This window comes from Volvox carteri (genome assembly GCF_000143455.1).
Source record: "Volvox carteri f. nagariensis unplaced genomic scaffold VOLCAscaffold_40, whole genome shotgun sequence".
Lineage (NCBI taxonomy): Eukaryota > Viridiplantae > Chlorophyta > Chlorophyceae > Chlamydomonadales > Volvocaceae > Volvox > Volvox carteri.
Window position 1 is genome coordinate 899,198 of NW_003307583.1, and position 15,695 is coordinate 914,892.

General features: G+C 55.1%; 2 protein-coding genes across 2 annotated transcripts; one reads left to right on the forward strand and one right to left on the reverse strand.

The window, feature by feature from the left end:
* Positions 1-696: 696 nt before the first annotated feature.
* Positions 697-1,599, forward strand: VOLCADRAFT_46968 (uncharacterized protein; the record flags this gene model as incomplete). Its single annotated transcript, XM_002954031.1, has 2 exons — positions 697-803; positions 1,356-1,599. Coding segments are annotated over 2 exons (351 nt in total), but the record flags the coding sequence as incomplete, so codon positions are not given.
* Positions 1,600-7,524: 5,925 nt separating this feature from the next.
* On the reverse strand, positions 7,525-14,373 carry VOLCADRAFT_94927 (uncharacterized protein; the record flags this gene model as incomplete). The annotated part of the gene is made up of 11 exons (XM_002954116.1): positions 7,525-7,696; positions 8,709-8,820; positions 9,433-9,769; positions 10,078-10,178; positions 10,545-10,617; positions 11,140-11,314; positions 11,813-11,896; positions 12,115-12,221; positions 12,446-12,508; positions 13,394-13,489; positions 14,350-14,373. 11 exons carry the CDS (start codon positions 14,371-14,373, stop codon positions 7,525-7,527), a joined length of 1,344 nt encoding a protein of 447 aa, XP_002954162.1.
* Between the last annotated feature and the right edge of the window lie 1,322 nt (positions 14,374-15,695).

The following is a 15,695-nucleotide window of genomic DNA, read 5'->3' on the forward strand; positions in this document are numbered from 1 at the left end:
CAGTTTGCGATTGCAATTCGTAACCGCGTCGCTACTGCGATTAAGTTTGTAATAGCTTAATATATTCAAAGGTTAATGTGGCTTACTACACCCTCGGGCTCCTCGAGGAGAAGCCTGTCCAGGTGGAACATAATGGGTTCCGGCTTTGGTCGTGCGCGCTGCTCCTCTGCTGTACTAGGGACACTGAACAAGATCCCGTAGCTTGGGCCATATGACGATGAGCGCCGGTACTTCAGGCAGCCCAACGAGGAATTGTCGAAGTAGCAGCAAAACCTGTAGAATCTGAGGCATCACCTCAGAAAACGGTGCCAAGCAGTTCTTGATCTCAGCTATATTATTTCTGAGATCCTCCATTTTGTCATCCGTTAAATTAAGTATACTGGTGTGCCGCCACTCGGTCCAGCCATTTCCTGTCGTTCGCGTAGCACTTGTACGTCCTATCCTTGTGATTTGGAGAGGATAACTATGTCCTTATTTTGAGTAATTTTTGTTATATCATATACGCAGTCACTGCAGGGCTATACTTGCACCGCTGGGCTATCCTTGCAGGGCGATTCTTGCGAATGTGCTTCGTTGAAACTGGCATGTTTAGCTCTGGTAGAAACTAACCTGTTTCGCCTGCACTTATCTATACTCCAGCCCATGGCGTCAACGTCTGACCTCAGATCGCCCTTGCCACAAGTTGCACAGCAAGTATGCTGGATTTGCCTTGACGACGACCCTCATCCAGCACCATGTAAATGTCCTAGCTATGTGCATCGATTCTGCCTGGCAAGGTGGCAGCTGGAGAGGCTTGGACGGAGGTTAGTCTGGGCCGGCCTCCAGCATCCCTTCCCCCAGCGGTCCACGTCTGCACTATCTCATACAGGGTTAACGCGTGATTTATATAAAAGCTACAGAATTATGTGTTATTACCTGACCTTAATACCGGAATGCCCATGTATGCGGTGTTTTACAGTCTACACTGATGTAGGCAACGCCCGAGTTGCATGCCGCAAGGGTCGTTATATCTAGCTAATGTTATCATACCATGAATGTTTGCATCAAAATTCGGTTCAGCTTGCTCAAGCTGCCTATCTGTCTGTCATCGCTACTGTTACCATCATCCCGCACTCGCGCAAACGCAGAAAGCTTTGCAACATAAACCGCTCAAACACATATTATAAGGCTTAAGAAGATTTCATGTATTGTACGTACTGTTTTTCGTCTATCGCGGAATAGAAGGTAACCTGGACATGCCAGCTAGCCAACATTCCGTTCCCAGCCGACCACACTTTTTTCCATCCAAACGCACCAAATCTAGACCATAAATCCTTCATTTTCACGTAAGAACCTAAGTTCCGTTGCTACCGCAGAGAGGAGCGTGAATGCCGATTTTGCGGCACCATTCTGCCGCCATGGCAAGAAACTCTCCTGCCAAAAAGAGTCGAACCCGCGTCAGAGGCCATAGTAAATGTCCACGCACCGGACGGATCGAAGCACTGCATCCCCCTGCGGCCAGGCCTGGCGGGTCGGCGGCACTTCATGCGCGCCGTGCGCCAGGCACTGCACCTGCCTCACCATGCCCAGCTGGAAATGGGCTTCGAAGTCGCAGTGCCCGTGCCCGCTGCTACAGGTAAAAGCTTTCTGCTCTAATGATTTTTTTAAATTCTGCTGGTTTTCCTATTAGCCGACCTGCTTGCCTGCCTGATCTCATGCATGTCTCCCGGGACCTATCCGCCAGCTTGACTCCCTACCCGTCTAGCTACTACCTTAATTAGCTTCGCTAGCACCGTGAAATGACGTTTTTGGTGCTAAACACCACGGCTTCAGCTTCTGTTACAGAGTAACCTGCCTTAACCCTTTCAACCGTAACCGTAACCGTCGTTGTAACCGCGTAACGCACGGGCCTATCCCTAACCCTGCCTATCCCCAACCCATCACCCGAACAACCCTCCCCCCCCCACTACCCCTACCGCCCGCCAGGTGGCTCCCGACCCACCCTTATCAGCACAAGTGACTTCCAACTGGCGTCACACATCGCCACCGTCAACGCGGGTGTGCGCCGAGCCAAGGGGGACGCAGCCACTGAGAGCCCAACCGAGAGGGCGCTGCGCCGCGATGGAGGGAGCGAACCGGGGTTGCAACAGCCGCAGGAGCAGGAGCCGGAGGAGGAGGAGCCCACACGCACGCAGCAGTGGCAGCGGCAGCAGCAGCAGCAGGGGGAACAGCAACAGCGGCAGCAGGAGGAGCCAATGAGGCGCAATCTATCAGGAGCTGCTGCGGCAACGGAGCGGGAAGGTCGTCGAGAGTGGAGCCAGGGTCTTGGAGCCAGACCCGAGGGGGGAGGAGAGCAGCAGGCGGTTCAGGGATGCGTGGAGGAGGAGGAGGAGGAGGAAGAGGAGGAAGAGGAGGAAGAGGAGGAAGAGGAGGAAGAGGAGGAAGAGGAGGAAGAGGAGGAAGAGGAGAAGGAGCGTCATGAGCGGCGGCGGCGCACGACAACAAGGCAGTCTCAGCAACACCGCGGGCGAGGGGCGACGGCAGCGGCCCCAGCAGCAGCAGCTCCTGCAGCTGTAGCAGCTCTAGCAGAAGCAACAGCAGCAGTGCCCTTGCATGCAGGAATTTCCAAGCGTTCTCGGCGGTGACGGGGTGGCTGGAAAAGAAAAAGAGGAAAGGGATTAGAAAGGAAAGGCAGCGGAAAAAGTGACGAGCTTTTGCCTCATGATTTTTCGCAATGCTTTTGTCCATGGGATGAGCAGGGCTCGCCATTCCCCCGTTTCACTGTACGCTGGAGAGCGGAAGGCCAATATGACAAGGGCGGTTTTCCGAATGTACGATCTACGTCTGTTGTGCAGAACAGCGCCGTACTGCCGTAATAACCCACCTATACTGTACAGCAATGCCGCGTTGCATTATAGATGAACATGGGGGCTGCTAATTGCGACCGTAACGGTACGGCATAACCGCATTGTGCTGTAGGGTGCTATATATTTGCGGCACTGAAAGGCGGGCGGGGATGCTGAAACCCTTGATAAAGAAAAAGAGTTCGCTGCTGTAAGGGCCAAAAAGGTCTTGACACCATCCACACAAGGGTGCTGCTGCTCCTGCTGCTCCTACTGCTACATGCCCTTACATGTATGTCATTACCGACGACTTCTGCGCACCTCACCACATGCCATCCTCTCCACGACTTTCCAGGCTTCCAGCCCTCCGGGAAGTGCGTGTAACCACTACTGCAGGGGGCAGAGCAAATGTCTATATGTGCAAAAAGAGAATTAAGGAAAGGAAGGAAGAGGAGGCGTGTTAAGGGAGGCGCGTTAGCCAACTGGCGTAGCGGTGATACGAACGGTGCGGGATATAGCTATAGCGGGACCTAATCGCCTGGACGGCTCGATCTATGTCGGTCTGTCGGTCTGTCGGTCCATCCGTGTATTGACTTGCTCTGCCCTGTCTTGTTTGGAGCGCCAGCACTGCCTCCGGGAACTCGCCTCCCCGATTTAACAGGTCCACGAAATGACTGACGCGTCAGAATACGTGCGTTCGCTGTTTGCTTGCCCTTGGTAACGACAAGGACGGAAACTCCTGCAAAGAACCTTTATGTGTGTGTGTGTGTTACATGGTTGGGGGTGCGTGACCCCATACCTGTAAGACTACCCATACGAGCCGAAGGCCCAAGGGCAATACTACAACGCCTAAAAGCCACGGAGAAAAGAAAAAACACCGCACATCAGCCCAGACTAGCGTCCAAAGGGGGTAATTGAGTTTCGGTGAGCCCACATACGTTCCAACATCCTCGCCAGGCGTGCGGGTTCCCATTGCATGGCCTCCAACATACTCTGTTGATGATCGAATCCCTCTTCAGCACGAATATCATTATAGGCTGGGCATTCCAATAACACGTGTTTTTCATCCTCAATTCGGCTATTAGGACCACAACAGTGGCAAAACCGCTGCCCCCTGGGGACATGGTACTTGCCCCTTCGTGCTCTGTTCGCCTCCAAAGCCCAGCAACATAAACGAAACTGCATTAGCTTACGATGTGCTAAACGAGGAATGAAAACCTTAGCATGTGTTGGCCACATGACGGCTGCGGCTCCCGAAAAGGGCAGCCCCATCCAGTGCTTATACTTCGCCATTTGCACTCCCTTTATGGCTTGAGGAACTTGCGACAGGGATGTTCGGCCAGCCCCGTCCAGGGTGGCTTCTTTCATACTTCCCCTGATTTGTTGGATCCGTAGCAGGTTCCCGGCTTTTCTAGGCGTGTGTATTTTGGGGGAGGCAAGGGTTGAGCACACATAAGGCCCCAAGCCCCGGAAGCAGAACCTGACTTAAGATTGCCGGGGAATGTCGTTGGACTGCGGGCCAGTGCTGTGTGGTGAGCTGGCGACAGCTAACGCCGTAGTTAGTGGTTAAGCGAGTTAGACGACGGTTGCGTGGCGGTTAATGGAGTGGCGGTTAACGGCATCGGTGCCGTGGCTTACATCGTCGCGTCGATGCTTTGAGGCCCGGTGTTGACACCGAGCCGTAAAAACCTCTTTAGGTGGTTTGAAGTTTCAGTGTGGTCTTAGTGAAGAACGGTACGGTTGCACAATAGTACGGCAGTACGGTGAAAGATTTTGAAGCAGCAGTTATCTGCTGCCTCTAGTAAAATTCTTGAAATTAATCCTAACCACAAAATTGGATTTTACAAAATTGCTATATAACCAAAAAATAGCCATGTGCAACAAACCGGCAAACTTTTTAGAAGATAACTTTGGGCCGCCGTTTCTGAAGTGAACCTAACGAAAATTATTATGTAAGGGCTTATGTCGTCGATATATTACAAGGTCAATATGGAGACGAGTCTGAGTAGGCTGTCTCCAGCCAAAAGTTTTTGTGGACAGCTGAGCAGCTGAAGGCTGAAGGATAACTAAGAATTCCCATTACCGCCATCCCGGTGTTGTGAAGGTAACAGTGCGGTTGCGTGAGCACGTATTGCAAGCAACCTTAGCATGTCGTTCTGTTACATGGATGAGAGCTAGGACACAAAAACTAATAAGGCAGGAGACTAGAGATTCTGTGCAACCTGCACGGCATGGCACCGCAACCAGTTTGCTCAGGACTGACTGTAACAAACTTAGTTCTACAACAACACTCCCACGCGGGCAGATCTCCAGGAACTGAAACCTTCCAAAACACCTCAACGCGCGCCCATCGCCAGGACGCACTTCTTAAACTGTGGAAGTGGCAACGGCTTCGTCAGACAATCAGCGACCATGTCCGCCGACTTGCAGTAGGCAAACACAATCTCACCCCGCGCCACACAAAGTGATGACGCAAGTCAATGTGCTTCGACGTAAAGCGGGCGAGATCGGATTATTGATGACCTTGGTTGCCGCCTGGTTATCGCACGAGATGTACCGATGACACACGCATCTGTAAATTACGTGCCAAGCGGCGGTACCACAGAGTCTCACTTTATATAATACTTTTTATTACACCTACACTATCTTGCAACTACGTTATGGCATTCTAGTATTAAAATTTCTTTTATTAGGTGCCAGGCCCCCTGGAAAGACTGTCTACTTATATGCCTCCTTTCTCTAGCTCCAGATTTCTTCAGATCAGTTATTATACTGAATTGCATTACAAAGTTATCAATCCACGATGCCAAGGGCGCGATTGAATTTTTTTCAGCCGGCGCGACTGCTAATTCTGCCCTTTGCCTAAATACGACATCGCAAGCCATCAGGTCCAAACTGCGTTTCAATCCTCACCAGCTGCAATTAGGGCACCGAAACGCGGCTTTTATTACGTGCCAATCTCTTAGGCGTAGAGACTGCAATATATACATTCCACACACGTCGCGAGCTGCAGGACGATGCAAGGTCGTGAAAAGAGTGCGAGCATGAGGATTTAAATGCCGCAGGAAACAAGCGCGATATTGGAAAAAAGAGGGCCTCAATCGTCTCTGGGAATTTACGAAGATCGACCATGACGATGCTGAAGCACGGAGGATATACCGCAGGAAGTATAGCAGCAGCGGAAGGAAGCTGTCTTCACTGCTCCGGGAAGAAACAAGTTATTAACAAATAAACATGACGCGCGCTCAGATCGTATTGCATCGTTTTTTTAAGCGAGCAATATGCAACTCCAGCAGCAGAAGACTCTCCGCAAACAATGCCCCTTCATAACGGGCGACATCGCGCTTTCATCGCTCCATAGCCATATGTATTCCCGACATCTTCCACAGCATCGAAACGGCAAAACACCCGCAGCGAAGCTCTCTCCTTTTCTGCTACGGACGCATTGCAAACGATCAACTGTTTTTTGAATTTTTTTTGAAAGTTTTTCCCTGACACGCAACGAAAAACAATAACCGCGAATGAGCAACCTACACATATTTGGTAAAAGAAACAGAATATCGAGGACCACGCGAGGACACTTGAACACCAGAGCTCTGTTGAACACGCGGCGTCGGCGGGCGCTTGGCCATATCCAAAATATCCAAATTCCGTATTCCGGCAAATCAGAGAAAACTGAGTCTCACTCGAAATTTCTCTCACCAACTAGAATCAGCGCATTTCACAATACTGAAAAATATGGACGCTCTTAGGACTTCCAACAATTGCCGCTAAAGCTGTACCCTCTCGTGCCCACGGCCGACCTTTACACAAGCATACAAAGGAAAAGAGAGAATGATCTTGAATCATTTCCAAAGTCCTCCTCCTCCACCTTTGGGGGAAAAAAGCGCTTTGCGAGAGCGACTAGCACGCCTTGGAAAGCCACGTGCTTACGAAGACAAGGAACACCCCCCGATCCACACAACGGAAAAACCCTTCCCCTCCTCCCCCTTTCCCCCCTCGCCTCTCCCGGCACGCCTCTCCCGGCACACCACCATCCGCGGTGCATCGTTACTAGATCTCACCATACACACATCACATGACAACACACCAACACCGCTCCCAACACCAAGCTAACAATCACAACACCGTGCTATCACGCTATAGGGCCTACACAAACATCTCCACGCCTGCCGTCCCTCCCATTGCCCTACTCACCACACCCGCTTTTCCCCTCTTCGTCCCCTCAAACACACCACCCTCCCCACGCCCCTTCGTGCCTCTCCACAACCGGCCTGGGCCCCCACCAGCCACACACCACCACATCCACGGCCGCCTGTCAGTCCACCTGTAAGTCCGTCTGTCAGTCCCTCTGTCAGTCCAATCCATCTAGCAGTTTTTGTCAAGTCGTTGCATTCGTTGTCGCGCCGTGGAGGGGGTTGGCCACCAGCTTCAGCCCTCCCTTGATCTTGAGGGTGAGGCTCATGATCATGTTGCGGCGAACGGCCTCGGGCCCCCCCAGGCCGGGGTCCAGCTGGAAGTGGTAGCGGCCCAGCAGCACCACCAACATGGTTCGGACCTCCATCAGACCCAAAGCCTGACCACCACACGGGGGAAAGCGATGGCTCGACTTTTTGCATCCCACAAAACTACATTTAGCTACACACACTTAAACCATACAATCATGTTTTTTATTAAAATTAAAAACATTGTCAGGACGGGACTATCTGTAGGGTCTGCCAGGACGATTTGTAGGCGGGGGATTGTTAGGTGATTTTCCTTGTCGTGGTTGTGGTGGTGGTGGTGGTGGTGGTGGTGGGAAGGACTGGGCATAAAGAAAGAAAGTAGTGATGGGTTGTGCTGAGCGGCGCGATGGCGATGCTTTCGCCAAGGAGCTGGGAGGCACCAAGGGGAAGACAAGGAGGAGGGGGAAGGACGGCAAACGTTACACACAGCCCTCCAGACAGGTGACCCTGTATCACCACACCTCTCTCTCCCCCAGTTGCCGTACATACCTGTCCCAGACAGCTCTTCAGGCCATCGCTGAAGGGGATAAAGCGCTTGCCGCCGGCGCTGCCACTACCGCCGCCGCCAGCGTCCGCCGTACCGCCGCCACTACCGCTCCCGCTGACGCCACCGCCACTGCTCCCCTCCGTCGCGAAGTCCCGCGGCGTTGCGGCGGCGGAGCTGCCGTCGTCCCCGCCGCCAGTGGCGGCGGTGGCGGCAGCAGCGGCGCCACTGGCGGCGCCGCTACCCGGCAGCCAACGCTCCGGCAAGAATTCATCAGGTCGGTCCCAGTTGTGTACGGCATTGTGCAGGGCGTACAACATGGGCCACACGATGACTCCAGGGGGGATGACGTAATCGCCTACTCGAGTTGGCTGAGTCACCTCCCTGTTTTCCATCCCGTACGAACGGTGTGGTCGTACGAGCGAACACACGTAATCCGAGCGGTTATATTATAAAAAACGGAGGAGACTGCGGTCATGGTATTATTGAAAGGCGGTTGGCGTGCTGGCGGTGGTGGCGGTGGCGATGGTGTTGTCGGAAGGCGGTTGGCGGCGGTTGGAAAAGGAACGACATACAACAAACCCGGACCTGCTAGGTCAGCCCCTCGAGGGATACGAGTTCGGTCTTGTGTCCCAGGCGCGGGTGTGCACGGGTTTGCGGAGTAACCACTGGATATAGACAATTTAATATCCTTCATGAACCTAAATCAAATATTATTGATACCTAGGGTTTGCGCCCAAACAAGTTCCTGATGTATCATTTGTGGTGTGTCAAAGTGATATGCTGGAAGCTGTTTTAGACGGTATGAATATTTCAGTTATTCAGCCCGTTCGTTGCAATCTAACCAACCACCTACTGGCAAACTGCCAACCGCCAACCGTTGACCCACATATCTACCTGACGGAGGCGGTGGCCGCCACGGGGAACATCCGCATCGTCTCGTCGATGACGGCGTTGAGGTACGGCAGCTGAGTCAGATCGTCCAGGGTAGGGTCCCGAGCTTGGGAGCCTGCAGGTGTACGGAAAGGTTGTTGGTATAATGCTCCCGTGGTCGGTCATATTCGGCCCTCTCCACCTTCCTTCCTCCTCCACCCCAAGCCCCGTCAACATCCTCCGGCATTTTAATACATTATAAATATAAATGAATACAAAATAAAGATAATTTTAAAAATAGGTTTAAATATACTTATAAATTGACAAAAATTTTAATTATTAATTTAGATTATGATTTAAATATTTCATTTCAGTACATTATTAAATTTTTATTTAATTTCATATCATTTTAATTTATTTCACTTTTTATTTCTCCCAATTAAGAATAACCCCCAACAGCTCTTGAAACATTAAGGAAACCCAGGACCCGGCATCCCGGCAGGGAGGGGCCACTTTCCCCCCTCCACACACTCCTCCCACTCCCTTGCCCTCTTTCATCCCCCCTACCCCAGGCGGTTGGGCCCTAGGCACCAGTCGAGTGGCTCCTCGAGTGGCTCCCACCTTTGCCCCAGTCAAGCGCCTCCTTCCCCTACCCGGTCTCCCCCCACTCCCGGACCACTTCCTACTCGACCCTCCCGCAAAAGCCTCCTCCCAATCTCAATCTCCCCACACAACCACCACCGCTCACCAGCGCCCTCAGCCACCAGCCCTCGAGCCGCCAGCTCCTGCCGGCACCGCAGCTGCGCCCCGGGGTGGGCCGCCAGCGCGAACAGCACCCAGGCAACTGAATGTGAGGACGTGTCAAAACCCGCCATCATCAAAGCGCCGATCTCCGGCACCAACGCATCGCGGCCCAGCGGCGCGCCAGTGACTGGGTGCCGTACACGGCCGAGACAGGCCCACAGATCCGTAACGCCCTCCGGCGGCAGCCGCGTCGACGGCGAGCAGCGGCTGCGAATGATTTCGTACATGTCGCCGTACACTTTGGCTAACCTGAGCTGTGCGGCACGGATACGCGCCTGGGCCTGTACGGCAGGTCAGGTCATGGCGTCGCGGTCGGGGAGCCCCCAGCGGTGTGTGTGTGTGTGTGTGTGTGTGTGTGTGTGTGTGTGTGTGTGTGTGTGTGTGTGTGTGTGTGTGTGCGCGGTGGGCGCCCTCCTCCCAAGGGAGGTGTAGCATCATCAGGAGCGCCGAACAGAGCGCTCAGAACGACGCACTTGCAAGCTCCCTATAGCGACCGAACCGCACATGCACTTGCACGTCAAAGCACATGCATGTCCTCCTGCCCCGTTCTCCCCTCCGCACCGGGCCGGGCCCCCCCCCCCCTCCGCACCGTGGGTCGCACCAGCGCCATAGCCACCTTCCTCAGCGGTACCTTCAGTCGCTCGTTGGCCTCCTCCAACACGAGGTTCATATCGGCAGCGACCTGGCGACCTGTGGCGGGTGGCGGGTGGCGGGTGGCGGGTGGCGGGTGGCGGGTGGCGGGTACTACGAGTTACAAGTTCCGCACACACGTGGGGGTTCTCCGTAAAAGGGGGGGGGGGCCGCATGGACGGTGGCGGGTGGCGGGTGGCGGGTGGCGGGTGGTGTGTTGGCGGGTGGCGGGGCGGGGGGAAGGAGTAAACTGACAAGAGGAAGGGGTAGGGGAGCGAGGAATACGGCGAGTCGCATGCGAGCCTGCACCTGTCAAATGCAAATGTCGCATTTCGAATCCTTGGGGGGGGAGCAGCGTTAAGCTAGCGTTTTTAAAAATGGCGTAATTCGATACGCTGATGACTTAGGGTGATTTGCCGTACATACCCGGGAAGTCCTCCGGCCTGATGCCAAACAAGGCCTCCATGAACACGTGCAACATGCTGAGCTCTAAGTGCTCCTGAATGTCAACCACCACGCCGGCAGCAAAGCTGGCAGCAGAAGCGCCGTCATCCTCATCATTGTTGTTGTTCATCACGGGTGCACCAGTTGTCGTAGTACAGACATCCGTGGCGGTTGTTGCAGCGGTTCGGGAGCTGTTAGCGGTTGTCGCATCGGTGGTTCGGCTGGCGGGTGAGCTGGCGATGCCGCTACCGGTGTCGTACTCGCAGCAGACACAGACACCGTCGCTGCTGCTGCCACCGCCGCCGCCACAGTCACTGTCGCCGTCAGCATCGCTATCGCTATCGCTGACGGGTATGGCATGCGCGGTGACGGCAGACGACGGCTCCCGCCGCAGCAGCGCCGCCGCCACGTCAGCGGCCGCGGCGGCGGCCACGCTGCCGCCGCAGCCGCAGTTCCCGCAGGCACAGGGTCGTTGCGTCGGCGTCGGCGCCGGGGTCGGCGGCGATGACGGGATGCAGTTCTCCTCCCCCTCCCTAGCCCCCCCCTCCCCCTCCTCTCCTTCGGACGCTCGACGAACCGTCAACTTTGGCGACGGCGTAACGGCTGCCGCCATGCCATTCGTACCGCCAGCAGCCTTAACTACGCAGGCGACGGCGTCGGCGGCGTCGGCGGACGGCGGCTTTCCGTTCGCGGCGCCAGCTGGCCACCAACGACTCCAGAGGAAACCGCGTCGCAACGTGGTGATGTTCGTGCTGGTGGTGGTGTTGGGTGTTGTGGTGGTGGGTGCCGGTGTTCTGGAGCTGCTCTGGATAGTTGCCCCCTGCCGCAGGTCCTCAGAACTGTCCTGCCGTACACCTTGCAGGGGGCTACAGATGGCGCTGACGCCGCCGCCGCCGCCGCCGCCGCTGCCATCGGCTATGCCGTTCGCGCCCTCACCTGTTTTTCCACTTCGAGGGTTCCCCGGGGTCGAAGTCGGGGAAGGGGAGGATGGGGGGATCCTGGTGCTGCTGGCACGTCCCTCGGCTACTGCATCACGGGGTTGAAGCTGCAGCTGCTGCTGCTGCTGCGGCGGCGGCGGCGGCGGCGGCGACGGCGACGGCGATGACAAGGGCCGCTCCCGCTGGTGGCGCTGGTGGTGGTGGCTCTCTTCTTGCTGGGAGTCTTGATCGGCCTGGCGCTGGTGGTGGTGGCCCTGAGGGCCGTAATGTTGCTGACGGTGGTGATGATGATGATTTGTCAGTTGTATGTACGGGTTGGCGGGGTCCGGTTGTACGGCAGGGTCCAGGGCAGCGGCCACCAAGCGAGAATGGCGTAGCGCGATGGGGAAGGCCTTCCTGCGGCGGTTGGTGGTTAGTGGTTGGTGGTTCGGCGTCCGGCTAACTGAATCCGCAAAGTAAAAACCGTACCACCAGTCGTTCACGTCCCCATATGCTCAACTATCACTCACCACTCACCACAATGCCCCACCACCGATGCAACCCCTTCCACACACCGCTGGTTTCAGGCCGCACTCTCCGTCTCCCCCCCCCCCCCATACACACATCCCTACTACCTGACGTTGGCCGAGCTGAATGCGGCGGCGGCAGCCTTCCGTACAGCCGCCCACTGAGTCTCATCGCTGGTGGTGAAGAAGCTGTGGGCGCCGGCGGCGTTCGTTGCCTGTTGCGTTGTTAGTTGGTAGTTACATAATTAAAGGATGATTATGACTATTATTATGATGATGATGTAACGGCGGGCTGTATGGATGGAAATGGCGATTTGAAATATTGCATTTATTACCTGCTGTCGTACATCCAGTCGTACATCCAGCAGTAGTAGTGTACCTCACAGGAAGCATGGTCACCCTCTAAAGTAATGAATATCCTTTTCCCTCTCCCCCTTACCAAATCAAAAAACTTGTATCCTACGCACTTGCGCGGAATCGAATCCGGGCCCCGTCCAAGGACCTGGCGGCAGTGGGGGCGGAGACGGGGGACATCACTCCCACGCAGCGTCAAAAGCCAATTTCAAAATTTACTTGTTTCTAATCAGTATAGCTAACTGATTGTGATCATTGAAAATGGGCGGGGACTGGGGCACATGGAAAGGGGGGCCCCTGCCGTGTAAAGGGGAGGCCAGGCGTGCGACCCAGTCCACCACACCGCGAAGGGCTTATGGGGGCCGAGGGAAGAGAGAGGAAACGTCTTATTACTTGCAAAGTAGGTGGCAACAACAGCAGCCGCAGCCGAAGCCGCAGCCAGCAGTAATGGCCCACGTCTTCCCACCCCGCCTAACGCTGCCAGTCCGTAAACTGTAAAGGTTTTCTGAGTGAAACGAAAGGATAAGGTCTTCTGTGTGCTTCCGCTGAGAGCGAACTCGGCGGAAGAATGTCGTTGGTGCGTACGGCTGGGCCGTACAGGAGTGCGACAGAAAGAGTATGTATGTATGCATAAAAGCGTATGATGTCTGCAAGTTCTCAGTATCAGGGAGTACCGACAAGTTTCCACCTCGGCTTCCACCGCCCAACCTACAGCGTACAGACGAAGCAGAGTCGCAACCGGTAACCCGCAGACTCGCGCCTCCCCCCCACGGAAGCAAACCCATCTTTCCCCCCTGCATGGTATCTCTTCGTCCGTACGGCGTACGGCCCCTCCCTAAGCGGTACGGCACCTATCATGAAAACTGATTCTGGCCATTGAGGCACTCAGGTCCCGCCTATGGAGGTTTGTCGCCGTCTCCAACCTCAAGGATAACGCACCCCCCACCCGTCTACTTTCGCCTTTCCCAACCCCCCCCCCCCCCACACACACACCCTCGTCCCCCAGTCCAAGGTCCCCGTGTTCTATTCACACCTGCACAGCTATCCGCGGGTCACTGACCACCACCACCCACTGGAAACCCAAACTGAACTTGTACACGCCGCCGTACTGATTGGCCCATTCCAACATCTGCAGGTCGGCGGAAAGCAATAATGGGAGCGCCCACAGGGCTTATGTAGCAGCAGTAGCAACAGTAGCATTAGCAGTCGTAGCAGCAACAGTAGCAGCAGCAACACTAGTAGCAGCAGCAGCAACACTAGTAGCAGCAGCAGTAGCAGCAGTAGCAGCGGCAGCAGTAGCAGCAGCAGTAGCAGCAGCAGCAACAGCAGCAGTAGCAGCAGCAGTAGCAGCAGCAGCAACAGCAGCAGCAGCAGCAACAGCAGCAGCAGCAGCAACAGCAGCAGCAGCAGCAACAGCAGCAGCAGCAGCAACAGCAGCAGCAGTAGCAGCGGCAGCAGTAGCAGCAGCAGCAACAGCAGCAGTACTTCTCCAGTAGCGGTAACCACGTTAACCAGCACCGCCACGGGGCCACCAAACAGCACAGACTTATCACCAATCCTGACCCGCCTTTACACACACACTAAACAGCACATAGCAATAAAAGCCCAACCCAACACCAGGGTCACATTCATTACATAATGGCCAGCCGGGCCAGGCCCGTTGAGGATGGTAAATCATGAACATCTCAGGAGTAATATGTTACGGCCCCGTTGCCGACGATATCTTGAAAACCCCAAATCCCGCAAACAAGACCCCAGGGCCACAGCCACTGTAAAGTGGGTTTCAGACTGTGAGCAATGGATTCGCTTCTCGGGAGTCCTGCACTAGGCTCTTACCGCCGCAGCCACTGCCACTCGCCATCACGCCACCATCTAACCACCCCCGCCATGATGACTCGGCATAGGGCCCCGAAACCCCCCCAAAATCGGCAGTCAGTCTCGTTCCTTTAACCGCCCCTAACGGCCACACCTCACAAACATAAGCCCCACCTGCACGTGGTAGTCGGGCCGCATGACTGCCGTGATGTTGCCCAACCCAAAGCTGCCCCGGGGACCCGGCACCCGCGCCAGGTCGTACTTGGGCGAGAAGAGGGTGGAGGCCAGATGGCCGTAGAAACACAGCTCCTCCCAGCTGCTGGACATGGCTGTAGCTGTAGCTGTAGCTGTAGCTGTCGCTGTAGCTGTAGGTGTAGCTGTAGCTGTCTTTCAGTGTCCCGGGGGTTTAGCTACCGGCTTATTTTCGGGTTATTACGTGCTCTATTCAGGAGCTCGCGCTCTTCTCCCCCTCCTGGTGGGCCTGATGTGGTGGCTGTAGCGCCTGTAGCTGCGTAACTGCAGAGCTAGGGTGAGAGTAGATAAGTGTTGGCAACAGCTGATGCAAGGCTGGGTGTGGTAGCTGTAGCCTAAGGCGCCGTGGCGGGCGGCCTGTTATTGCCGCTTTGACAGTTCCTTTTCCTGTTCCTGCGCCTGTGGCTGCTGGCAGCTGCAGCTGATGCTAAATTTGCTAAGGTTGGTGGTGGTGGTAGTGCTCGTCGCGGGCTGTTATCTGTTAATTTGTTGATGAAGCGGCTCCTCCTGCCTGCAGTCGTGAGACAGAAAGGATTGGGAGGTCGGCGTGCGCGAGTGCGCGAGTGCGTGGGTAGTGCGCGCGAGTGCGTATCGTGCGTTGCCTCCGAGAGAGTCAAGAGGAGAATCAAGAAAGAAAGAAGTAGTTGAGGACATAGCAGATGAATTTATTTTTGCTCTGTAGCCGCTGGGAGCCGTGTGGTGGTGGGCTCCGTTGGGGAAGCCATTCCGCAAAGTCCTCAGGAAGATGCACCACTTACCAAAGGGATATCCAAAGGAAAGACCAGGCAGAAGTAAAAGAAGAATGAGGAGAAGAACAACGCTCTACAGGCTGATCAGGATACGCAAGCCATGGCACAACAATTTGCTTAGCCCTGCTGCCGCGTCCTGGTTTATTGTCCCCGGCGCCCGGCAGACAGCAGCTGGCTGTCGCCTTGCCTTTTTTTGCGCGCGTTGCTGCAGTCCAGAAAGATATAAAAATGCAGTTTGGGTGAAGGGAACAGCTAAGAATGAAAGTGGCTCCGCCTCAACGCGTCAGCTACTTTTAATATTGTTGTTGCTGTTGCTCTGCCGAGCGGGAATGTTTCGTGATAGGCTGAAATTTCCCCTCAGCCCCTCACACTTCGGGGAGCACTGGGCCAAGTAATGGTGATGCAGAATTAGCCTTACGTCGTCGTGGCGATGGATGCACAGGTTTAACAAATCTGACACAGCGGCTTTTAGGCCGCTTGTTAGGCCCGTTGGAAATCATGGCTGACCTGTACGGAGTC